Source organism: Lepisma saccharinum, chromosome 28, assembly GCF_977018435.1.
Source record: "Lepisma saccharinum chromosome 28, izLepSacc3.1, whole genome shotgun sequence".
NCBI classification, from domain to species: domain Eukaryota; kingdom Metazoa; phylum Arthropoda; class Insecta; order Zygentoma; family Lepismatidae; genus Lepisma; species Lepisma saccharinum.
In genome coordinates, this window is record NC_139256.1 from 25,528,612 (window position 1) to 25,556,403 (window position 27,792).

At 36.8% G+C, this 27,792-nt stretch overlaps 1 protein-coding gene across 2 annotated transcripts; it reads right to left on the reverse strand.

The window, feature by feature from the left end:
* Positions 1-1,178: 1,178 nt before the first annotated feature.
* LOC145980771 (uncharacterized) lies at positions 1,179-27,682 on the reverse strand. Of its 2 annotated transcripts, none has more exons than XM_083113842.1 (3): positions 27,507-27,682; positions 3,940-4,138; positions 1,179-1,430 (listed from the first exon to the last, which is right to left on the reverse strand). In XM_083113842.1, exons 1-3 carry the CDS (start codon positions 27,666-27,668, stop codon positions 1,198-1,200), a joined length of 594 nt encoding a protein of 197 aa, XP_082969968.1. In that variant the 5' UTR covers positions 27,669-27,682; the 3' UTR covers positions 1,179-1,197. The 2 variants fall into 2 exon arrangements, with proteins under 2 accessions (XP_082969968.1, XP_082969967.1); XM_083113841.1 differs by lacking the exon at positions 27,507-27,682 and adding an exon at positions 7,115-7,317.
* Between the last annotated feature and the right edge of the window lie 110 nt (positions 27,683-27,792).

Sequence of the window (27,792 nt, forward strand, 5' to 3'; positions counted from 1 at the left end):
GTGCTAAGCATTTGTAGTCCAGTCCCTAGCAGTTTTTATGTGAAGGTTGTTTTCTCAAAATGGAGGTCCTTGGCTTTAGGCTAAGACTTGGGCAGACCTATGGCCGATACCAGCCAAGCCGTTTTACAAATTGCCTTTACTTTAGAAAGACTTTTATGATATCCAAATTTTTCTAAAAGAAAAGGTGCTTAGAATTGCTTCTAGAGAATTCACGTGAATCTTTGAGATTGATTTCTTTGTTGTCTAAATATTCATAATAGTCTCGTGGCTACATAAGACTATTGCGAATATCTAGACAACAATGTAAGGGATTTTCGAGCTTGTAATTTTTCAAACTTTGAAATATCATAGCGGCTTTTCGAAACGAGAGGAAATTTTGAAAACGGCTCTGTTGGTGCGGATCCAAGGTTCGGCTGAAACCTAAATTCTTCGGTACCAATCTCACTTGTAATTATAATAAAATTAATAAAATACGTATGTTTTTATTGAAATCAAAAATGCAAAATTTTCAAAAACTTTACAGTGATATACGATCACATTGGACAAATCCGTTGGCGGTCTCACAGCGTCCTGTAGTGTTCTGTCCCTGAGCGTATCCAGGAACGCTGAACGTTGGAACAAAGCGAGGTAGCAAGACACTAGCTAATGAATGTTGCGAGGTATCATATTAGTGCGACGTCACATTGACTCCAAACAAACCCGTCACGTTGTGCGGGCACACCTAGCCGACATCCGGTCCGGAAACCGCAGCCAATAGGAGCCGATGCTGCGGTCACGTGGTGATTTTTAACTCTTTGTACGTTGTATTAGACAACCATGAAATTTGTTGTACACTGAGATTTGTAAACATTAACAAACAATAGTACGAAAGAGATACTGACGTTTGAAGGTTTTATTCAGTTAAATTAAAGATCTTGTACATAAAATAAAATACAGTTCAACAATTTCTAGATAATTTTTAAAATATGTATAATGTTTGGCATGAATGATTAATTAATAACCATTGAAGAAATATATATATATATATATATATATATATATATATATATATATATATATAACTAACCGTATAAAAATTAAATATATTCAATTAAACAACATTGTTATAATAATATTAGAACTATTTAAACTAATAATTCTTTATTCAATAAAAATTGGTTTAGCGTTAACAGTGCTAATTTACGCACTTTACAAGAATCATATTTGAGCTGGTTCCTTGCAAGTATCCTCAGACAACGGCTCCCAGGTAAACATCTGCAAATTCGATAAAGTATTTTGAATATCCTCTTTTTCATCCTCGTCCAAAGTCACTCCAACATGGCGCATTACTTCCCCAGAGCTGGTATATAATGTCTCGTCCGGTTCATCCCAGCAAGTTACTGCTATGTAGTACCTACCAGGTTTTATCGCTACGAGCTTCCACACATACTCTGTTGAAAGAAATAAATCATGCATAACAAAAATGAAAATAATGCGCAGAAAGAACTCAAAAGTTATTACCATGACTAATGTTTGTTTACAGAGTGAAAGATATACACAGAGAAGTGAGTGCAAGAAGTGGAAATTGGGCTGCAGCTACCAGCCGTAAGTAGGGGGCTCCGAGACCGGCAAATAAACCTGACTGTTTTTAATTACAAATTAAAACAAAACTCTTTCGTGCATTGAATTGAAATTAATGTATATTATACTACTCATTATATATTACCCCGATAATAGTGTTGCCCCTCAAGAAAACGCCACTTAAAATTTGAAATTATCGCATTCCTACATCCCAATTATAATAATTCATGTAAATTACAATGACTAAAATCAAATTATACGTGTGAAATATGTACTTTTAGGTTGGCATTCGTTTTGTAAAGGGGAGACCATGCCATCCTTGCCCCCGTTCCAGACGTCCCTTCCCCTATATTATTACACTTTCACCTAAAAGTTGAAGGTAGAATAATCTTATCGCCGTTTTGAACGATATTTACTCTTAAAGAAAATGAAGTATTTCCAAGCCGATGAAAATTGAAAGCAACTACGGGGAAAGGGGCTGCAGTGGCGCAACCAAAGGGGACAGGGGCATTCACTCCCCCCCCCCAACAACCTTGACGAAAGGGAAGCAAAGGATGCAAACATTGAAGCATACTCGAGATGGGATTAGTTTTCACGTCTTTTTGCATTAATTCTTTCAGACAGCCAAGAGCACCTGCAGGCGGGAAAAAGGGGGGGGACAGAAGGGCTATTACCCTCTTCGATTTTTATAAAAATAAAAATACATTTTGTAAAATTGTCTTGCTCGCTTCGTTCGCAGTTTCTACTTTTCTTATAGTCTTGTCAAGTTCAGTCCCGTAGGTAGGGGCGGCAGGAGTTGATCCTGTAGGTCGAATGATCTAAATGAAAAACATGTATAAGAGAATGACACCGTACTCCAAGAATTTTTGGCACCATATTAAATATATTGTTTTCAGTTTGCAAATATTTGTATCTAACAATTGCTTTCATCAAGGCATTTGCCACCCTAAACAGAGTACCTCTACATGCTTATGCTACATCTCAAAGCATTTTAGGAAAATTGCTTGAGCGCAGTTTCTTGACAAGAATAGTCCATTTAATGAATAGCACACCTGTGAGGCTTGGCAACTTAATCTGACGGTTTTTAAATCAAGACTGAACCCAAGTTGCTCGACGTAAAGACATTCAGCTTTTTGTTATCCCAAAGCATATCAGTCAGCATGGAGCAGTGGTGGACACAACAAAGTGCTTTGTGGTTGAGACATTTTTCATAATGAATGTGTGGTAGAAACACAGCGTGTTCCCAGTCGGAATACCACTTTACTGTGGGTAAGGAACTTCAAGGAGACGGCATCAGCAATGAGAACATTTGGTGGGCATCGTAAGGTTCGAAATCCCGCGAACATCCAACGAGATCGGGTTTCTCTCTTGAGGAGTCATTCAAAAAATGAACTAGGTCAGTTTTTCAAAGCAACTCCCCTGAGCGTCCATGCACCTCTGCCATCGTTGTGGCAGTTCTCTGCTTCCTTTGGTGTAGCCAACGCAAGATATATATTTTGTCCTTCTTCAATGTCCTCCCTCTTAAATTCTCTTTAATGTGATAATAACTGAGGGTACGTCAGGATTGTAAAGGCATGGGGCAAAACCTTGCAGTGTATTCGGAGAGAGTTGTTACTGTCAAATTGATCGTATGGGACCGAACATGGTCATGGTGAAGGATATCATTTTCAGACATCTCCGATCTGTTAATGCGAATGCCATTACGTGCGCCACCTTTCATCGGATGCCTAGTGGATTGTTTTAAGCCAATCTTTGGCCCTAAGAGTAAATCAGCTACACGGAAAGTGGATAAAATGCAGCATTGATTATTAAAAATACTAGTTACTCTTGTTAAACTGCTGAGCAATCGATACTTATGTTCTATTGTAAATTTAAGGAACCGTCTCGACTCAAATCCGCCAGTATACATGTATTCTGGAAACAATGCAAAATGATAACATGAATGTCACAGATAATACAGTGTCACATATTTATGTATGCCGTTATTACAGCAATGAAATATCCTGTGTGTATCTGAGAATAACACAAGTGAATGTTTGGGTGGCTTATTTACGATTCATTTCAGCGAACCTTTATGTGTGCAAATACAATGTATCTCGTATGGTATACAAATACAAAGTATGCATCAAACTTTCAGTTAATTCAATAACTGATAAGAACTCTAAATCCTTTCGATTTATTTAAGTTCAAAGATATTTACGGGGGGCGCAAGCTCGATAGTTCTCGACTTACATACGCCACTAATTTTTTGTTTTGAGAAACATAAGAAAGTAACAACAAAACAAGACAATGAAATGTTTCATCTAACTGGATGAATCAAAGATCATTTCACACACACACACACAAAGATTTGTTTGCACATAACATTATTTTACTTACCTACATCATTATTTATGTATGTTGTACATAATCCCGAACTTGATATGTGACAGTAGTCTTCGAAGATTTCGCTTTCACCATCATTCGAAAATGATTCTCCAGTTGCATGTACTGTACTCTCATTGTACATTCGGATGTGAATTCCATAGCAGGTAATGTTGACAAATTGATTGTAAATCGGTATCCAGGACCCTTGAAGCTGCCAAGGACAAGACAATTATTAAACAATACAACAGTAATGTATAGGGCTAGCTATTTTATGGCATAAATATCACCAAAATGTGCAAAATAACAAATGCTCTTGTGACGTAAAAAGGTAAAAAAAAGGTAAAGTGTTCCCCTGTGCATAGCACCACGCCATGAAGGCGTATAGCTCTTGTGACGTATTTTTTAAAAAAACATATGCATTATAATTTGAAAAATATGCCCTTACAACTGAACTGTTTCAAACGTCAATATTTAATATTCAGTAGTTACCTGCTTCTGGCGAAACAATTGCACTCAGAAGACTTGGTTTATAGTAAATATTTTGCACTGCATTGCAGTAGGGTTGGAAGGAATGTTCATAATTTTGCAGAATATAAACAGTGATCTACACTTCAAAGAAATTGAACAATTAGCAAATAATCACTCAGAGTTATATTGGGCAAATATCAACTTTCTGATTTCATTCCATTGTAAAAGAAGACGTGTTCTCAATTATTCAAGAAATAAACTGGGACATTTCATTATTAAGGAATCAACAACTTGAGTGATCATGGGAAGAACAAATCACTTCGAAAATGACTGTATGTTCCTTGAAAAAAGAGAAAATATGCTGAATATGAGCGAATATCTATCAAAATATGCTCTATAACGTAGAAATGTTCAAATATGCCTAAATATACCATTAAAAAACTTAATTTAATTAGTTTCTTCATAATATGAATTTTTATGTATTTATGGAACACATCACCCTTACGAAAAATATGCTAAATCATGAAAATCCTAGAACTAGTGTTGTATGTTTAACCCAGACTCGATCCGTTTTGTATGAAGATATCAACAATGGAAAATAACAAAAATATACATATGTAACAGCATTAAAACAGCATTATTAAATCCTCAATTAATTGGAAAAGTTGTGTTATAGGGCTCACCGATGGCGCAGTGGTAGAGTCGTTGCTTTGTAATCAAGGGGTTCCGGGTTCGATACCAGTGGAGGCACATGGTGGTTCAGATTACACTTTAAACTGTATTTCCAATCCCGATTAGTGTTACTGTGAATAAAGTGAACTTAAAACACAAAATCAATCAATGACATCAATCAAAGATTGGGTTATAGAGACATGGAACCTTTGCGCCAATCATAAAACGAGAAAGAAATGATAGTGCATGAGCCTAACGACGACATCCAACTTTCTCGGGCATCAACTGGGGTGGTAAAAGCTGATTATGTTGGCTATAGTATGTCTCGTTACCGGACAAGAATGGAGCAGCTTTCTATGACAAATCGTAAAATCAAGATTAGTTTCCAGGTCGTTCCGCTCTGATGCCTTGAATTGGAAAAACTACTTCTTGTAGGCTAACAAGGCTATGGCGTCTGGATTTATATCCCAGTGACGTATTCTCGCTTTCCGCAACAATTCTTATCTATTGTGTCTATTTTTTATACACCCCATCAATAGATATAAAACACCAACGCAGGTAGGCCTACAGGCTAGTAAAACAAAATTTCTATATTTTCCATAAAATATCCCTGTTACCTAAAATTGGATCACTAAGTGAAATTTCCCTACATGTAGCAGTGCTGCCTCTGCCAATCACAGCGCAGAAAGCAGGAAGGAACAAGCAGTGTTTTCCCGCCAACCCTGTTTGGAGCGGTGGAACTGACTACGCAGGCGGCGTTCTTTATCTTAATAGCCACACGCACATTTTGTCTTTGTTTCCCTTGCCTTTTTCCATCCAACTGGGGAGGAAACGAGGTCGTCAGAAGAGTGAAATGGAGAATGATCAGTGGCGTACATAAACCACTCTTTAAATTATTTTTACAATTTACTGATATTCTGGTTTACAAGCTTGTTTTAATAGTTTGCATACTTAAGCTAGATGTATACAAATATAACAGAAACTGGAGGGTAAGCGTTTATACAGCCTCAGCTTTTAATACGTAATGAGATGTTATCTTCATAAACAGTATACTTTTATTCCTTGTTAAATAATGAATGAATGAACTAGTTTTAGAAATCGTATGAACATAACCCCTGGCTCTGCAGCTCAGGAAGGGCCTTGGCCTATCTCCCGACTGCCAGTCTCCCTCCCACAACCTTACCTATAGGTGTGGAGATCTTCAACCGCTAATGGAGTGACGTGGGGTCAGCACTTCGAACCCACAGCCTGTATAGTTCTCTTTCGAGACCAGGTTACGCTACTCACTTGTAGCTCCCCAATTTCCTGACGATGGTGAGTTGCCACCGGTCCTATACGCAGGCCAAGAACCCAGAAACTGAACCAAATCACAGCGCCTTAGACCGCACGCCCACTGAGGACGATACTTAAAAATTGCATTAAGAAGTTTTAAATACACACCTTTTATTTTTATTTTTAGTTGGCTGCCCTTAATTTTGTTTTAATTAAGGATTATATCCACGTATTTTGTGACAGGAAACAATAGCGTATGTGTGTGATATACCCATGACATCAAAATTTATCAATCAGTGTAATTATATGTATGGAAAGTGAATCTGAAAATTTTGTGCACATATGCAGATGCACTTTACACAGTTCGTTGTGTGAACTTTTGCCCCACTGTGATATGTAAACTTTTAGCTTCTTCGTTATCAGCAGATTCTGTCATTTATGAGAAATAATTTGAAACACCTAATGCACATCACAATTGCCTTACTTAAAACATGAGATCAATGATTTACTGAAGTTCTTTTCTTGTTATGAAACGCAGTTTGCAAAAAATCAAAATATCAACGTTCTTTGTTCCAGATGCCTGTAACTACATTTGATTACATTCCACCATAACACCTTTCGGACTGCTTAATTGTTGCCAGCCTAACTTGCTATGAAAAACGGATATTTGCACTGAGAACTTTTACCCGCAGCCCACTCTTAACCCTCTTCATTCTATCTATTCACAAATTACAATATATTTCATCTCTTGTAAACTATTAAAACTCCTGCTTACCTTTTGAAAGTCAACATCTACTTCCTGATCAACATCCGGACATTCTACATCTTCATCTTCTGGGTTTTTGTCGATTTGTCGCTTGTTGCGTTGCAAGCAAGTCCCATCATTCATCAGGGAAAAGGCAACAATGAAAACAAAGTAGAAGTTTAAAAACACCATTGTTGAACTTCCAAACAAATCCTCAGTATGACCAAAGTAATAAATGCTTGCTTTTATAAGGTGTGATATGGCTGGTGCTGATTTAAATATCATTCTGTTTGAGACGATAACCTCTACATGGACACATGATTTTAATTGACGGATGTGTGTTGCTTTCGATAAATGTGCAAAGCATATGCAGTCAAGGCTATCCCAACAGATTTTATATGAAGGCCTTTTTCTGAAAATGGAGGCTCTCATCCTTGAAGCTTGGCAGGACCATTGGACGACGCAGGCGAAACCATTTTCATAATTTCCTCTTCTTTCGAATTTCCTCTATGATACTCCAAGTTATGAAAATAATACATCTACTTGGAGCATTCAGGTGAATCTTCATGTAGTTGCTTTCACTGTTGTCTTGATGTTAATAATTGGTTCGTGGCTACGTAATCCTATTTGAAGATATATGCGAGTTCTTTGGAAGGGGTTTTATAGTATGTAGTCAATAGAATAGTGTTTTTCTCGAAAGGAGACAAAATGTTGGAAACGTGTTACTTGGCTGGCATCGGCTGACTGCTGATAATTATCATGAAATTAATAAAAGGTAACGTTTTTGAAGTCAATAATGAAAAAAGTACTAAATTTAAAGATCGCTACCATTCGTACTAAATATACTTCCACAATCAAGTCTGTTTTTTAGAGAAAATCTTCTAATGGATTCGATCATTGTAGTGAACTTCTATAGTAATATAAATTACGTTATAAATGTCTTTCATTTTGATCATTTTATATTTGGGGTGATAACTCTGTGTGATAAAAGAAAATTGAATATTGATTTATATTATAAACACCCACTGACTAGAGGGCAAGAGTTTTGATGAAAGTTCAGCCATGGAAAGAAATTACACTCCATATCTCTGTTTTGCAAATTTTACAATAATGAGTATACAACATGGGCTTATATAGGGTGTATCCGAACCTCCTTAAACACTCTAAGTATATTTAGTGTAATTCTAGACTGAATGTTTTGTTTAGGGAGAATACAGTCGTACAGTCAATGGCTAAGATAATGGTAAGCTATTTTCATTACTTTTTTATTCTACATCCCGTATTGTTTTAAGGAATTAAACTATGTTGGTTTCAAGCAAGCATTGTTTACTGCTTATTCACGTCTTTATTTCAATTCATTGCCATCACAGTGTGTAATTCAGACCGACTGAAAATGGTGGTGGACAATTCGACTACTGTTTTTTTCGAAGTTGGGTGTACAAAATATTTGATATCTTGTCAATACAAGGACCAAGGAAGATGTTTTCTTCTAAAAAGGGAAAAGAAGGAATGTAGGCTGAAAAGCTAGTCAATTAAGGGACCAGACAGAACAATGTGTTTAATATATAGGGGAAAAAGGTAATGTGGGCTTAAAAAGGGGGAAAAAAAGGGAAGTCAAAACCATGGAAGGTAATTAACAACACTGTTGAAATCCGTGTTGAAAAATTAAAAAAGGAATTCCCTTTCAATCATCTAGTGATGATCAAGACATCTGCTTCGCATCAACAGAATTCCATCCCTATATACAACACAAGATGTAGAGTATTAAGAAAAATAATTAAAATTGTGATGGAAAATTTGCCTATTATATTATCTTTGCCGTTGGTTGTACAATTGTAGATTCTTCAATGTTAGCTCCAAAGTGACGGAAAAATCTACTAACTAAAATTACTCAATGTTGCAGACTGCAAACTTCTAGAGCTTTACTCTCTCTCCACAAACAACGCATTCATTTATGCCAGGACAAAATCGAAATTCTTGCACAACCTGAAAAATCGTCAATGTCATTTTCGTAGGTTTTTATAGGTTCACATTATAATATTTCGGAGTTCGAGCGGCGACATGGCCCCTCCCCTGTGTAAGGGTCCGAAATGAATTAAAAAATCGGAAATCACATTTGCTAAATCTTTCTCCAGAGGCTATTTTTATTTTTCAAACACAAAGAAAGCCTTCTTCGAATTGACCACTGTTTCTGCCCCCTTTAATCTTTACCGCTAGTCGTTCATCAAGGACACTGTCGGATCTACAAATTTTCGGCCCTCCCGCAAGATGTTGCTAAAGGCCACTATTATATAAAATATACGTAGTTGAGGAAGGAAAATATCGCCTCTGGAAAGATTTGATTTCATTTTTGATATTTAGCATTTAGACTCACAGCCTTACGCTGACCTTGGCACCGGACGCGTCAGTGCTTCAGTATCCATATACTGGTGTCCAGTTTGCACGTGTTTGTGAAGTGTTAAGGTGCTAACAAGTGTTTTAGATTGTTTTGTTTTAGTTTACGTATTACTGGTGCTTTTCTGCTGTCTAATATTGACACGTACATTTTAAAACAACACATTATTATGTACTACTCTTACGTGATTACGAATTCTTGTAGGGAAGTCAGAAGGCGTTTGGCAGCAGAAATCCTAGATGTTCCTGTTCGAAACAGAGACAATGTTCCAGAACTTACGAACAAATTTAGGGAAACAGGGTTTGTTCTTGATCAGAAGCGAAGGGAAAACGGTGCGCTGTTACTGGGTAGAAACTATAAGAAGACGTTGGAGCACCATTGGAACACATTTTTCAAAAATCTCTCCGGCGCCTTGCACAAGAAACATACATTTGCACACGTTTGCATGGTGAGCTACCAAGCATTTAAACCTGAAGTCATACATTAGAAGAATTGAAAGAAAATATCAGGAGAGAAATTGAAGCAATTTTGGAAGAGGAACTGATACGTGTTAGTGAAAATTTCCAATGCCGTAAATGTGTGGATGCAGGAGGACATCATTTCCAACACCTCTTGTAACAAGGTACGTGCTTATTTTAATTTTAACAAATCTCAACTAGTACTCCCACAACACAGATCTTCGGGGAAAAAATGCGCGGTTAGAAATAAGTTAGTTTGTGGTTTTTGATCATTAAACGGGAAATTATTAACCGAAAACTAAAGCGTGTTAGACAACGTAAAATGAATTACAAATCCTTTCACCTAAAAATATTTATATGGTCTATGGTTCTCTGCTCGGTATCCCTTTACCCTCTGTACCCTTTTTAGAAAGTAAAGTATTATGCTTGGTTTATGAAGTTTTTGTTGTTCATGAACGATTTCAGTTGATTTTAGCTCTCGGAAATGTGCTATTGTGAAGTAAAGTACGTCTGCTATTTTAGCGTGCTACTTTGCCGTGTAACAGAGCAGCCCGAAGGCTTTGCGCAAGTGAATATACCACCCAAAACGTCATTCCACAACAGCAGCTATAATTTTATGTAGTTAGGTTAGGATTGGTACTGATTGTTATTTTCGGGGTGTTCTCTCGCTATTGTTGTGTGCATGCACACAGTTTTTACTAACTAAGGCGGTGAAAGTACTCCGAAATTGCAGATTTTGACTTACTTGGACATTCTTTGGGTTCAATATCTCCGTTATTTGTGCTTTCCTAACGCGTAAAACATTGTAATCTGTGGTTTAAAAAAAATCGAAGTAATCCTCGAGAGGGTACAATGGGTCAACGGCCCTCTCTGCTCTGCCGCGGTGGACAAAATTCTACGTCTATTGTTTCGTTTACACATATTTGAGTGTGTAAATGGCATGGCAAGGGCCCCCTAAAAGCTTGCTCACACCCCTCCCCTCGCACTGCGGGGTTTGAAGCTTTATGATCTTTCAGAATTCAATCCGTAAGTCCGTCTGTTGTATGCAACAGTTCTTTTCCCAATGACTCGTCCACCAAAGCAAGGGCGTTTCTTATTATCTCCTTTAGCTGTACATTCTGTGGCATAGATGACACAAACCCTTTGTTTTCACAAAGCTCCAAAGCCAGAATGACCGTGTTTACAAAAGTTTTGCACATAAGAACAAAACTTGAAGATTTTCTCGTTGTTGTACAACAAACCTTATTGTTGTGTTTCAGATATGTTTCTAACAATAAATTAGATGAGTTGTTTACTCTATTACAAAGGAGATAGTCACGTTTCAATTCTTCATTCAGTTAAGGTTCACACATAGACGTGCGTACTGGAGGGGCAGGGAGGCCAGTTGCCCCTCCTAATACTCTCACTTAGAAATTTAGTGTAGAGAAATATTTTTGCCATTATTAAACAATATTATTCTATCTAAAAAATAAAGTATTTTCAAACCGACGAAAGTTCCAAGCAACAAAGACGAATATGTTTCGTATGTAATTCGATTGATTTATTGATTGAATTGGTCTACTTTATGCACAGTAAGGCTAATCGGGACTGGACCTGCAGTTTAAAGTGGGATCCGAACCACTATGTTCCTCTACTTGGTATCGAACCCGGGACCCCTGGATTACAAGGGGAAGACGCTACCACTACTTTCATCAAGGTTTCCCCCCCCTTAATCACAGGGTCTGCTCACGCCTATGGGTGCACGTAAAATGAAACACAGTTCAATAGTTCTTAAAGGTAGTTTCAAACAAATTCTAAATATATTTCCAAATATGTTTGGGATTAATTATTATTTTAGCTAAATTACACACTTTTTAATCAACATATTTGAGCTGCTTCCGTGCAAGTACCCTCAGGAAACGGCTGCCAGTGAAACATTTGCAAATTCAATACACTATTTTTAATGTCTTCTATTTCATCCTCGTTCAAAGTGATTCCAACATGGCGCATTACTTCGGCACTGCTGCTATACACGGTCTCGTTCGTATCTTCCCAGCAAAGGACACCTATAAAATATCTACTGGGTTTTACGGCTAGAATCTTCCACGTATAATCTGTCAAAGTAAATAAATCATCCGTAAATTATCATTATCAACAAGGGAAATAACATACAGAACACAAATCGAAATATCTTGCCAACACTAATGTTTTTTAGAGTCAATGTTTGCCTAATCAGTAAACTTAAGATGTGCGATTTGTGATTACAAACATGTACGTACAATGCGTTCGTTTTATCTCTAGGCCAAGATAGCGCGTGACGCGTCGCTTATTTACTCACATATCTTTAGCATGTAGACAATTATATTTATATTGCATAACGAGTACCAACCTGTGTTTTAAGAGTTGTTCAAAGTTGTTCGCGCGCTATCTCGGCCCAGAGGAAAAAAAAAATGTATTGAAGCATTGCGCATTACCATTCCTCGGACTTGTGGGTCCGTCATGAAGGGGAGCCCAAAGGGGCATTGCCCTCTCAACATTGCCTTGTCTGTCCCTTACATTTTCCATGTCAAACCAAAAATTAATTTAATATTTTTAAAAAGGCATCCAAACACAAATATAGAAAACTTTGCATGTACATCGACTAAATCTTCTTTTGGCTGTTGTACTTGTTGAGGTAATGATGTGTGTCTTGCAAGTACTCGAAAATTATCAATATGTATTTTTCCTATTGTATGAAATTTCACAGTTCATGTTATATTTTGTTGAAATTATTGAAACAACTTATTTGGTGTGTATGTTTGTGTCTTCGCAGAGGCGCTAATGTAAAATAAATTTTGGGGGACCAAGGTAAATTAATGGGGGGCAAGATCGACATAATCAATACTTTATATGTAAAAATACATAAAATGTGACCTTCTATGTGAATTTTGGAGGGGGAGCAGAAAGTGCCTTGTACCCTCAAAGTCGGCACCTATGTGTGTGTGTTTAAGGTAGAAATATATGATAACTATACTATGTATTAATAAAACTTCACATGGCACATACATTTTGTATGTGTGGAATTGGCCTGTATTACATAATGAAATTATTAATAGATAAATATTAGAAATAATACATACTTGATAAGCCGTATCATATAAAATAATTATACTAACTTTTTCATTTTAATTTTTTGTATTGTGTCCCACCCGTGCGCCAATAAACAATTAATTCTCCATTTAAATCTTACATTTCCTCTTCAACTCTACTAAAATATTATAAGGTCCTTCTATCTGTCTTAAATGATATATTTGTCACAATTTGACAATTTACAGAAATAAAACGAAATTCCTTATTAAGTAGAGGGGCAGTGTTTTGTCTGTCCCACCCGGAATAAAAAATCGTCCCAGCTATAAAATTGGGAAAGTATTTTAAGATTAGTTATGTTTAATCAACAGTGTTTTGTTTCATAATTCATAATTCATTGCACAAAGGGCCTCTACGATGGCGCAGTGGTAGCGTCCTCTCCTTGCAATCAAGGGGTCCCGGGTGAAGGCACAAGTGGTTCGGATCCCACTTCAAACTGTAGATACAGTCCCGATTACCTTACTGTGCATAAAGTGGACTCAAAACACCAAATCAACTCAACACAACTCAACTCATTGCACAGAAACTGTAAGGAAAAATGTTTGCTTGACTATCAGTAGATTAGTTACTTGTCAAAAATTGTAGTCTATATATATATATATATATATATGTATGTGTGTGTGTGTTTGTCGAAGACATTTAGGGAAGTGTGAAAGCACCAATGTCTCTCGCGTTCCATATGACAGTAAATATTTTTAGGTTTCATAACATGGATGGGTAACAGCTACGAAAACATTGCAGTAAATCACGAGTAAGAGTTGTTTCCATATTGAATTCACTAATGTTGCTTCTCCGTCTGAGGAAGACCCTGACGTAAGGCAGAAACGTAAAGTGGGAAGTGTTTTTAATTTGTAATAAACTACCTTGGTCAGCACCTTTAGTGTATTACAATAAAATATATCATCTTAATACATGGAACCCAATACAATTTCACACACAGAGAGATTTGTTTGCATCTAACATTATTTTATACATACTTACCTGCAGTATTATCTGTTGATTGTGATGTATATATTCTGACACTTGTTATGTGACAGTAGTCTATGAAAGTTTCAAATTCACTTTCATTAGAAAATAATATTTCAGTAGTGTTTACTGTAGTCTGATTATACATACGAATGCGAATGCCATAGCAGACAATGTTTGCAAATGGTTTGGAAAACGTTATCCAAGTCCCTGAAAGCTGCCAAAGATAAGTCCAATTATTAACAAATGCAAAATGTATCTTAAACTACGAATAAGGCCTAGATTCGTTTCATATCAGGATATCAACAATGAAAAATAAGAAAGAAGTGGACATGTAACAAATATGACAAAATAAAAAAAAGATAGATCCAGTATTAGGACGTCTTTAATTAATTTAATTATAAAAATGAAACCTGGAGGACAGTACGGAAGTAGAAAAATATTACTGTCCATGAAGAAAACCTCAAAATCTGACGTTTTGGTTCCATCTGGTGTAGCAAATCCTGAATCGGGATTAAATCAAGAATGTATGTGACAGCAGTTTGAAGGGACTAGGTTTCTAAACACTCAAAACTAAATGTAACAAATCAGATGTGTCAGAAATGCAGTTAGTCAAGGAGCTAACATCAGTAGGGCCTCTAAAATCAAAATTGGCACAACCCACATTACATCTAAGGTTTGACACCACAGTTTGGTAGAATGTGTTATATATGAACCCACTAGGTAGTATGTCACGTGAAATTGTGGTTTCATTAATTTTATGGACGCCATTTTGTGTTGTGATCACGTGATTTCGGTCACGTTGCGGAGTCGTTGGCTTAAAATGTGCATAACTCCGGATAAAATGGAGCGATTTAAATAATATTGACACCAAATTAAAGATAATGAAATTCTGTACGGAAAAGGTTTTATTTACATTCTTTGTAGATGCGTTGGTTTTGTTGTAAATATAGATTTTAGCAACATATTCAATAATAAGAATTACAGTTATATGACTTTCTAACCTTTCAGCGTTTCTGAATTGTTGAAGTGACAGCTATCCTATAAGTGCAGTGTGTTCTTTTGGCCTTTGCCAAGAATCAGGTTTAAAGTTTGATGTGTTTTTGTATACAGCATGTAACAGTAAGGCCAAAATGATGGGAATGAGTACATATTTTTTCTCTGTCTATCTGCACTTGAATGAACCAGATGCACCATTGTCTATGATGCACTTAAAGATTTGATCTGAGCTACAGACATTACGCATTTTTGTTTTAACTGATGCATTTATACACTTGCTCTGTGTGACAAATGCAGAATTCAAGATATAATGGCCACCATATCGTTCAGATCCCATCCCTTCAATTGGCAATAACTAATTTTTTGACAAAGATGAAGTGACTTCTATTTATCAGAACGATCATAACAAAACTGTAGATAAAGTTTTCCCCTATCATTAATATCATTATATTTTAATGCTCTTTATGTGTTACTTTTATTTCACAATAAAGCATTTGATACTACACGGAAAGTGTTCAGAATTTAGATTAGGCTGCACCACATAGTCTTCTCATCGCTTTGTTCTGTACGCCTTGTAATGATTTCTGGTGTTGCCACACTACACATGTATATGTGAGCACAATATGCTCACATTGGTATGCATTTCGTACATAGAGTATAGCGGGGTAAGAGTGCGCACTTAGTCTTAGATAACTGAAACCTCGTTTCCTTTGTTCCAGATGCCTGTAACTACATTTCATTACGTTCCGCCATGACAATTTTCAAGCTGGTTCATTGTTGCCAGTCTAACTTCCAATGGAACGCCGATATTTGAACAGCAAGGTTTTACCCGCCGCGAATTCTTACCCCACTCTAATCTACCTATTCACAAAATTCAATATATTCTGGTTCCCTTGTAAACCATTGAAACTGCTGCTTACCTTTTGAAAGTCGACATCTCCTTCCGGAACAACATTTGGGCACTCAACATCTTCATCTTCTGGGTTTTTGTCGATTTGTCGCTTGTTGCGTAGCAAGCAACTTGAATCTTTTATCACGGAGAAGACAACAAAGAAAACAAGGTAGTTAAAGAACGCCATTCCAATCGAATTCCCTGCATGCCTAAAGCAGTAACAAGTAGTTGATTTTCTAAGGTGTGATATGACTAGTTCTGATTTGATTATCATTCTGTTCGTGACGATAACTTGTACACGCACACATACAAGATATCAGTTGACGGATGTTTGGTGCATTCGATAAATGTGCAAAGCATTTGTTGTCCAATCCCTAGCAGTTTTTATGTGAAGGTTGTTTTCTCAAAATGGAGGTCCTTGGTTTAAGGCTTGGGCAGACCTATGGCCGTCTTACAAATTGCCTTTACTTTCGTAAAATCTCTATGATATCCAAATTTTTTAAAAGAAAAGGTGCTTAGAATTGCTTCTAGAGAATTCACGTGAATCTTTGAGATTGCTTTCTTTGTTGTCTAGATATTTGCAATAGTCTCGTGGCTACATAAGACTATTGCGAATATCTAGACAACAATGGAAGGAATTTTCGAGCATGTAATTTTTCAAAATTTGGAATATCATATCGTTTTGTCGAAAGGAGGGGAAATTTTGAAAACGGCTTTGCTAGTACCGATCCAAGGTCCAACCGATCCCTAAATTCTTCGGTACCAATCTCACTTGTAATTATAATAAAATTAATAAAATACGTATGTTGTTACTGAAATCAATAATGCAAAGTTTTCAAAAACCTTACAGTGATATACGATGCACATTTCACAAATCCGTTGGCGGTCTCACAGCGTCCTGTAGTGTTCTGTCCCTGAGCGTATCCAGGAACGCTCAACGTTGGAACAAAGCGAGGTAGCATGACTGCTGGAGACACTAGCTAATAAATGTTGCAAAGTATCATATTAGTGCGACGTCACATTGAGACCAAACAAACCCGTCATGTTGTGTAAGGCACCTAGCCGACATCCGGTCCGGAAACCGCAGCCAATAGGCGCCACTACTGTGGTAACATGATAATTTTTAACTCTTTGTACGTTGTATTAGACAACCGTGAAATTTTTTGTACACTGAGATTTGTAAACATTAACAGTAATACAATTGAGATAGTAAAGTTTCAATGTTTTATTCCGTTAAATTTAAAAAGGTGTACATAAAATAAAATACAGTTTAACTTCCTATATAATTTTTCAAATATGTATAACGTTTGGCAGACTCAATTAAAAATTAAAATTTAGTCTCAATTAGTCTAAATTAAAAGATGTGACTCAGCTGTTAGCATATGTAGATGATGTAAATACAATTAAGAATAATGCTAAAAAGAGATATTTTGCAAGTTAGCAAATTGAAAACTAAATACATATATGCTTACAGACCGAAATCAAGTGTTAGGTAATAATCAAAATCTAATTATTGATAACAACTCGTTTACAAATTCAAGTACTTAGGAGTTATACTAATAAATGAAAATGATAATAAAGAGGAAATAAAAAGCAGGCTTAATTCAGGAAATGCATGTTACTGTCCTCTTCATAAACTTTTGTCTTCTCGTTTAATATCTAAGAAACTAAAAGTTAAAATATACATAACAATAATTTTGCCTGTAATATTATATGGATGCGAAACTTGGTCCCTTAGATTGAAAGAGGAACATAAATTGAGAGTATTTGAAAATAAGATCCTCAGGAAAATATTTTGTCCTAAATGGGATGAGAAAACAGGTGAGTGGAGAAGGTTACATAATTTAGAAGTACATAATTTGTATTCACGTCCAGATATTATTAGAATAATTAAATCAAGTAGGCTTAGGTGAACAGGCCATGTGACAGCAATGGGAGAGGAAAGAAGAGTTTACAGGATTCTTGTTGGGAAACCTGATGGTAAGAGACCTGTAGGAAGACCAAGACGAAGATGGAGGGATAATGTTGACATAGACCTAAAGGAAATCGGTAGGGATGGAAAATTCCTTGCAAGTATCCTCAGACAACGGCTCCCAGTTAAACATAGGCAAATTCGATAAAGTATTTTTAATATCTTATATTTCATTTAATGCTTTCTACATGTAATCCTTTGTACTATTTTGTCCTGACTTAGATGGTAGAGCAACCTTAGGCCGAGACTCGCTCAGCATAACATAAAAATGCTATTTTGTTCTATTTTAAAATACAATTAGTACATTATAATTATTCTTTCTGCTATGTTATTCAGCATTCATAAATTTCAAACGTTTTAAACATGAGTTTTATTGATAATGATCAACTACCGGATTGAATTAATGTAAAGTTAAACACCAGAACTAATTTTTGTACTGCTCACTAAACTTTAATGTAAATTGTATTGAGCCAACCATTTAGTTTTTGGACACTAAGATTTATAAAACATTAATAGTGATACAAGAGAGATAGTCGCGTTTCAATGTTTTATTCAGTCAAATTAAAGAAGGTGTACATAAAATAAAATATAGTTCAATATTTCTGTAAGTTGATTTGAAAACCATTCTAGATATTTTTTCAAATATGTATAATGTTTGGCATAAATGATGGTTTTAGTGTTAACAGTGCTGATTTACGCACTTTTTAAGGATCATATTTGAGCTGCGCGTACTTCCTTGCAATCACCCTCAGAAAACGGCTCCCAGTTAAACATCTGCAAGTTCGATAAAGTATTTTTAATATCTTCTTTTTCATCCTCGTCCAATGTCACTCCAACATGGCGCATTACTTCGCCAGTGCTGCTATATAATGTCTCGTCTGGTTCTTCCCAGCAAACGACTGCTATGTAGTATCTACCAGGTTTTATCGCTACGAGCTTCCACACATATTCTGTTGAAAGAAAGAAATCATGCATAAATGACTAGCAAAATGAAAAATAACGTGCAGAAAGATCAAAAGGTGTTACCGCCACTTATGTTTTTTACAGAGCGAAAGATATGCAGAGTTCAGCAACCAATCTTGGCTGTTTTTAATTACAAATTAAAACAAAACCCTTTCGTACAATGAAGTCAATTTAATACATGTTGTACTACATCTCAAAGCATTTAGAGGATGATCTTAATAAAGTAGTAAAGTGGTGTTACTTAAATGGTATGCAAATTAATTTAGCAAAATGCAAACTATTGAGATGTTCGAGAAAAACAATTGTATTGTTTCTCAATATGTTATGAAATCCTATAAGGTTTCTATTTGTTCTAGTCGTAAGAATTTTGGTCATAATTATTGATTTTAGATTGCTAATTGATGTTTGTAAAAAAGTTAAAAAGTTTTCAGGTTTCATATTTTGAATTGAACTTTCTTTAATAGAATGGAAACTCTTAGATTCCTATTTATAGTTTTGGCCCGTCCATTAGTGGAATATGGAAGTGAATTATGGAAAGTAGCAACAAAATAGTCACACCGAGAAAATCGAATCAATTCAGAAATTATTTCTTAGGTTACTTTGTATGAAAATGAAGAAAAGTTACATATCACTAAATTATATGGAGTGGTTGGAGATACTTAATTTACCAACCTTGAGTTCAAGAAGGAAATACAAAATTAATTTATTGATACAAAACATTTTGTCAAATAGGATTGGTAGTGAAATGAACACTTTATAAATTCAATAGCATATAACGTTCCAAAATACAAAACCAAAAAAAAATCATTGTTATCAGTAAAATTGAAGAATGATGGTGAATTTATAAAAATATTAATCGATGATTTAACTATGCTTTCTCTTAAAATAGTATCTTTGCATAAGATGAGGTTTATTGTAAGAACCATTATGAGTTGATCCTTTTGTATTACTCTTTGTGACATAGTTATGTATATGTTTTTTAAACTGTTCTCAGTACTTTAAAATAAACAATTATTATTATTATTATTATTTAAGGAAAATAGAATGAGTGGTAGTTTCATGCAATTTCTTGACGAAGACAGTTCATTTATTGAAGCACACCTGTGGGGAGCAGCAACTGAATCTAACGGTTTTTAGATCAACACTGAACGTAAGTTGCTCGAGGTAACGATATTCACCGTAACCTGCATGTTCCCAGTCGGAATACCATTTTGCTGTTGGTAAGGAACTTCAAGGAAGCGGCATCAGCAATGAGAACACTTGGTGGAAATCTTAAGGTTCGTCCTCCCAGAACATCCAACGAGTTATGGTCTCTGTTTTGAGGAGTCATTCAAAAAGTGAGCTGACGTTGTCAAGAAACTGCATGAAACTGTCACTTATGCAATTTTCCTAAAATGCTTTGAGATGTTGTACAACATACAGAGTGTTCCGTTCAAATCTCCCTCATTTTAATTAATTACTGTGAACAAAGTACGATGAATTGTGAAATAACTGTAACACCTAATGAAAGGCCAGATCTTCAAGTTTTGTTTTCATGACTTGAAGTTGTCCGTTTGCTCACTACGCAGCGCGACGGTCGCATAAATAAAAATGGTGATTGTTCAACAACGCGCGCAGGCAGTGGTGTGGTATGCTGAGACAAAATCTGTGATTGCAACGCAACGAAATTTTAGACGAGTGTACGGAGGGGTTGCACCTGATGCTAAATCAATTAGGCTGTTGTTTAGTAAGTTTCTAACAACCGACAGTGTCCTAAAACAATCTGGTGGAGCTCGCCGTCGAGTGTCAGTCGAAAAGGTTGAAGAAATTCGAGCGGGGTTTCAGAGAAGCCCGAGTAAATCCATCCGCCAGACATCTAGGCAATTGAATGTGCCTCCAACAACAATGCATCGAGTTATGCACAAGCGGTTTCGGTTTTATCCGTATGAAGTGCAGATTGTGCATCAATTGAAGCCAGATGATAAGCCTCGTCGCAAAGAATTTGGTATAGAAATGCTGCAGCGTATCGACATGAATACTCACTTCCTTGACAACGTCCTGTTTTCAGACGAAGAAACGTTTCACGTGTCGGGGATTGTCAACCGGCATAACGTACGGATCTGGGGATCTGAAAACCCTCATGTGTACAGAGAACATGTCCGCGATAGCCCAAAATTGAATGTTTAGTGTGGTCTAATGAAGGACAGGATCATCGGTCCGTTTTTTTTAAAATGAAGATACAGTAATAGGCCCTGTGTACTTGGACATGTTGGAGCAGTTTGTGTACCCCAGGTAGTTGCTCTACAACCGGACAGTATCTTCCAACAAGATGGAGCTCCCCCACACTGGAGTCTGGATGTTAGGAGGTCCCTCAATTCGACATTTCCTAATCGCTGGATTGGACGCGATGGGCCGATAGGGTGGCCGCCACGTTCACCTGACCTCACTCCGCTGGACTTCTTCCTCTGGGGTTACGTCAAGGATCGTGTCTTTTCGACTCCAGTGAATAACTTCCCAGAGTTACGAACCCGGATACGTGATACGATTGGAACAGTAACAGAGGACATGCTGGAGAGAACATGGCAAGAAGTTGAATACAGAGTGGATATTGTTCGTGCTACCAATGGGGCACATGTGTACGTGTATTAGTGTGTGGAAAATAAAATTTATGAGTTTTTCTTCAATTCTCTGAAATGTCATTGCTCTATCATTCATACTTTCTTTTCTACGATTGATTGAAATTAGGGAGATATGAACGGAACACCCGGTATATTAAATTGACTTCGTTGCATGAAAAGTTTTATATTTTCAATTGTAATTATAAACCATATGGTTTAGTTAGCGGACCCTATACAAGGCTCCTTAAAGGTTCCTAGACTTTGATTTCTAGGGAAAACATGGAAAGTCCTACAAGCACCAAACTAGGTCAGTTTTTCAAAGTATCTCCCCTGAGCGTCCCTCTGTCATCGTTGTGGCAGTGCTCTGCTTCCTTTGGTGTAACCAACGCAATACATATTTTGTCCTTCTTCAATGTCCTCCCTCTTAAATACTCTTTAATGTGATAATAACTGAGGGCTACGTCAGGATTGTAAAGGCATGGGGCAAAACCTTGCAGTGTATTTCAGCTAGAGTTGTTGCTGTCAAATTGATCGTATGGGGCCGAACATTGTCATGGTGAAGGATATCATTTTCAGACATGTCCGATCTGGTAATGCGAATGCCATTACGTGCGCCATCTTTCATCGGATGCCCACTGCATTGTTTTAAGCCAATCTCTCGCTTAATAAATAAATCATGTACACGGAAAGAGAATAAAATGCAGAATTGATTACTAAATATACTAGCTACTCTTGTTAAACTCCTGAGCACTCGATACTTATGTTCAATTGTAAATTTAAAGAACCGTCTCAACTCAAATCCGCCAGTATACATGTATTCTGGAAACAATGCAAAGTGATAACATGGATGTCACAGATAATACAGTACCACATATTTAAGCATGCCGTTATTACAGCCATGAAATATCCTGTGTGTGCCCGACAGCGACTTATTTACGATTCATTTCGGCGAACCTTTATCTGTGCAAATACAGTGTATTTGGTATGGTATACAAATGCAAGGTATGTATCCAAATTTCAGTTAATTCAATAACTGATGAATGAACTAATAAATTCTTTCGATTTATTTGAGTTTTAAGATATTTATGGTAGTTCTCGAGATATCGTATCAATCCCTAAGATTATATGTTTATTTTATAAAAAGCCTCTCTGAATGCTTCATGTTGACCAGGGCATTCACTTGTTTTTCTCAGTTGTCTCAGCCTCTGAGGCATGTAAACAATGTACAGTGTTGTGCTATGCAAACCTCCTGAGCTATTCAGGAAAAAGGTAGTTTCTTCTGCCTATGGAGTCGGCGGTTTGCATAGTGGCAATTAAAAACACGATTCGGCATGGAGGAAGAGCTCGATGGCCTAGGGATATAGAGGTGGGACAAGCTGAGAGGTGACTGACTTTGGATTGGAATTGAGAAGGGAGAAGAGGTTAGGAGAGCAGTGGAGCAGAAGTGAGACGACGCTCTGGTCAACCGATAGAGAAGCCAACAGAGGACTTAGTATATTTCTATTCATCGTAATTATCTTCATTCATCAGATAGACAGGTAACTATCCTAAAATCCAGCCATGATTCAGGTTCAAAGGTTCAGAAAACCCAACGAGTGACCGTTGCCTTTTCTAGTTGTTAAGTTCCTAAATCTTATTTGTACCTTTCGTATTGCCAAGCGTTAACTCGTCATGCCAGTGACCAGTGCTCTCATCAGAGCATGAATGATGAATAACTTACATCACCCAGCAATTAATTGCAAAGTGAATGGTTCTGATCCCATCATTCTTTAGAATGATACGATATATACGCCAGTAATTTTTAGTTTCAGAAACATTGGAAAGTAACAAGAAAACAACACAATGAAAATATATCATCTCTCTCTCTCTCTCTCTCTCTCTCTCTCTCAGTCTCTCTCTCATCTACCTGGATGAACCGAAGATCATTTCACACACACCCAAAGATTTGTTTGTACATAACATTATTTTATATCTACTTACCTACATCATTATCTGTGTATGTTGTACATAATCCCGAACTTGTTATGTGACAGTAGTCTTCGAATCTTTCGCTTGTACCATCATCCAGAAATTTTATTTCAGTTGCATGTACTGTAGTCTGATTGTACTTACGAACGTTAATTCCATAGCAGGTAACGTCGACAAAGGGTTTGTACATTGATATCCAGGATCCTTTAAGCTGCCAAAGACAATTATTAAACAATACAACAGTAATGTATAAGGCTAGCATCTTTATGAAATAAAATCACCAAAATATGCAAAATAAAATATACACTTATGACGTAAAATTTTAAAAAAATATGCACTATAATTTTAAAAATATGCCCTTACAACTGAACTGTTTCAAACATCAATATTTAATATATACTGAGATATTTTTGAGTATTATTTTTAGTTCAGTTTATGAGCCCTGAGTTGTAATGTACAATGAATATATTCTGTAAATTTTCATTTTTTTTCTGAAGTCCAGTAGCTACCTACTTGTGGCGAAACAATTGCACTAAGAAGTTTTGTGGTAAAGGGAAAAGTCAATTTTGTACACTGCATTGCAGTTACTCGGAGTTATATTGGGCCAATATCCATTTTCTTATTTCATTCCATTGTAGGAGAAGAGTTTTTCTCAATTATTCAGGAAATAAACTGGCGCGTTTCATTATAATAGAATGAACAACTTGAGTGAAAATGGGAAAATGAACGAATCAACTTCTAAAATGGCTCCATATTCGTTGAAAAAGCGAAAATATGCTGAATATGACCGAATATCTATCAAAATATGCTCTATCACGTAGAAATGACCAAATATGCCTAAATATACCCTTAAAAGCATCTTAATTTAATTAGTTTCTTCATAATATGAATTTTTATATATTTAGGAAGACATCATCCTTACGAGAAAGTTATGCTAAGTCATGAAAATCCTAGCCCTTGTGATGTATGTTTAATCCAAAATACAGACTAGATCCGTTTTATATGAATAACAAAAAATATAATATTAAAAGCATTAAAACAGAATTGTTAAGTCCTCAATTAATTGTTTAAAATACTACGGCCTAGCAAACAAGATGAGGGAAAAAATCAGAGGAGGAAGAGGAGGGGATAATATATGAGGTTCAGTGCAAGAAATGTGAGACTGTGTACACAGGGGAAACAAAAGACAGGTTGAAGCATAATAAGTATGATGTAAGATTAAAGTGGGAGAAGTATGCTATATTCAAGCACACAAAAGAAACGGAAGTCTAGGAGGATAGTGAGGAAGTGGAAAGAGGTCAAGGAAATAGAGAAAAAGGAGAAGAAGAAATAATGAACTGGAATGGGAAGCTGAAAATTAACAAAGAATGGAAAGGAATGCTAGAAAGAGTGGAAAGGATGAGAGAAAGGAAATAGGAAAGAAGAAGGAAAAAACGAAGAAACAAAAGAGGAGGGAAGGAGTCCAGGAGATAAGGAACTTGTCCAGAAGTGGAGGAATTAATAAGGCACAGACTCTCACCAGGTGGGCCTCCCCGATGGCGCAGTGGTAGCGTCGTCGCCTTGTAATCAAGGGGTCCCAGGTTCGATACCTGGTGGAAGCACAAGTGGTTTGGATCCCACTTTAAACTGTTGCTCCAGACCCGATTAGCCTTACTGTGCATTCCACACTCAGGAATTCCTGACAGGAAATGTCCTAATATAAGGACTGGTGCCTTCGTGCTCTTTTGTGTATGTACCCTGTTCTTGGAGTGTATATATAAGATGATGGTTGTGTTGTATCTCACATCAATTTACTGGCAATATTCGTCTGAAGAAGACTCTGTTAGAGGGTGGAAACCTTACGTTTTTATGTATATTTTTTATACTATAAAAGTTTGCCTTCGTTAGCATTTTAATTGATTTTTGATTGATTGATTTGGTGTTTTAAGTCCACTTTATGCACAGTATGGCTAATCGGGACAGGACCTACAGTTTAAAGTGGAATCCGAACCACTATGTGCATCCACCATCAGCATTTTAACGTTTTATTAATATGGAAACAAGGCTTAACACTGTTACTCAATTAATTCATGAAAGTTTGGTTATAGAGAGATGGAACCTTGGGGCCAATCACGGAACAAGAAAACAATGGTAGTGCATGAACCTAACGTCGACATCTGAATTTTTCGGGCATCAACTAGGGTGGTAAAAGCTGACTATGTTGGCTATAGTATGTCTGGTTACCGGACAAGAATCTATGATAGGAGTCTCAATGGAGCATCTTTCTATGACAAATCATGAAATCAAGATTAGCTCCAGGTCCTATGCCTTGAATTGGTAACCCCGGAAACTGCTTCTTGTAGGCCAACGAGACTCTGGCGTCTGCATTCATATCCCAGTGACGTATTCTGAAAATTTGACCTCGCATTCCGCAACAATTCTTATTTATTGTGTGTATTTATTATACGCCCCATCTGTAATAATTAGATATTCTTGGAAAGAAAACACCAACGCAGATATATGCTAGTAAAACAAAATTTCTATATTTTTCATAAAATATCCCTGTTACCTAAAATTGGACCTGGATTTCCCTACACCAAGTGAAATTTCCCTACATGTAGCAGCTCTGCCTCTGCCAATCGCGGCGCCGAAATCAGGAAGGAACAATCAGTGTTTTCCCGCCAACGCTGTTTGGAACGGTGTAACTAAGCAGGCGGCGTTCTTTTTCTTAATAGCCACACGCCCACATTGTCTTCGGCTCCCTTGCCCTTCCTCATCCAACTGGGGAGGAAAACAGGTCGTCAGAAGGGTGGGATACAGAACGATCAGTCGCGTAGATGAACTGATTTACAAGCTTGTTATAATTATTTGCATAATAGATAACATCAAATTACCCATAAAGAAAAGCTACTAGCTTTAAAACAAAAATATAACAGCAACGTGGTTAACTGGGGGGTTAAGCCCTTTACAACCTCAGCTAGTAATAGGTAATGAGCGCAAACAGCATACTTACTTCTTGTTAAGTAATGATTATGAATGAACTTGTTTTAGAAATTGTATTTACATATCATAACCTGTGCCTCTACAGTCCGTAAGGGCCTTGGCATATCTCCCGACTGCCAGTCTTCCTCCCAAATATTACCTAGAGGTGTGGAGATCTTCAACCAGTAATGGGGTGACGTGGGGGTCAGCACGTCGAACCCTCAACCTTTATAGCAGATTTCTCAGACCGGGTTACGCTACTCAGTCGTAGCTCCCCAGTTTCCTGACGATGGTGGGTTGCCGCTGGTCCTATACACAGACAGAGAACCCAGAGACTGAACCCATGCCGTCCAGCAGTCGGAGCCAAAGCACAGCGCGTTAAACCGCACGGCCACGCAGGAAGACCCAGACAAATAGTACCTACCGTTGATTCATGCGTAGATCTGGCAACATGGCACTCGGTTGCCATCTCAAACGGTGCTGCCATCTGTTATCGAAACGTTACTGCAAAATTGCCTTTAGTTTCCCCTTAAAGGGCTGCCCTTAATTTCGTTTTAGTTAAACATCATTGTGTGACGGATAAAAGTAGCATATGTGTGATATACCCATAACATCAAAATCAATCAATCATTGTAATTATATTTACGGATGGTGATTCTAAAAATTTTGTGCACAGATACAGGTACGGTTTGCACTGTTCTTTCTGCGAACTTTTGCCCCATTGTGAGATGTAAACTTTTACCTTTATTGTTATCAACAGGTGCAGTCTTTTATGGAAAATAATTTGAAACTCTAATGCAGTACGACACACATCACAAGTGCCTTACTCAAAACATGAAGTCAGTGATTTACTGAAGTTCATTTCTTGTTATGAAACACAGTTTGAGAAGAATCAAAATATTACGTTAGGAATAATATAGGATGAGCGAAACCTCAACGTTCTTTGTTCAAATTCCTTTAACAATATCTGATTACATTCCACCATAACATCTATCAGACTGACTAATTGTTGCCAGCCTAACATTCAATGGAACACGGATATCTGCGCTGCGAAATTTTACCTGCCGCGCAATCTTACCCCACACCATTCTATCTATTCACAAATTTATTCTGATTCCCTTGTAAATCATTCCAACTGCTGCTTACCTTTTGAAAGTCAACATCTCCTTCCTGATCAACATCCGGACATTCTACATCTTCATCTTCTGGGTTTTTGTCGATTTGTCGCTCGTTGCGTTGCAAGCAATTCCCATCCTTCATCAGGAAGAAGGCAACAATGAAAACAAAGCAGAAGTTTAAAAACGCCATTGTTGAACTTCCAATCAAATCCTCAGTATGGCCAAAGTAATAACTGCTTCCTTTTATAAGGTCTGATATGTCTGTTGCTGATTTAAATATCATTCTGTCCGTGATGATAACCCCTAAATTCATA

Bases quoted from the DNA above. Each gene is read 5' to 3' on its own strand.
- LOC145980771 (XM_083113842.1), bottom strand. From the start codon at position 27,668: ATGGCGTTTTTAAACTTCTGCTTTGTTTTCATTGTTGCCTTCTTCCTG. The intron at 4,139-27,506 runs GTAAGCAGCAGT...TGTCCTTGGCAG, and splicing joins GAGATGTTGACTTTCAAAAG to CTTCAAGGGTCCTGGATACC. The intron at 1,431-3,939 runs GTAAGTAAAATA...TTCTTTCAACAG, and splicing joins ATACATAAATAATGATGTAG to AGTATGTGTGGAAGCTCGTA.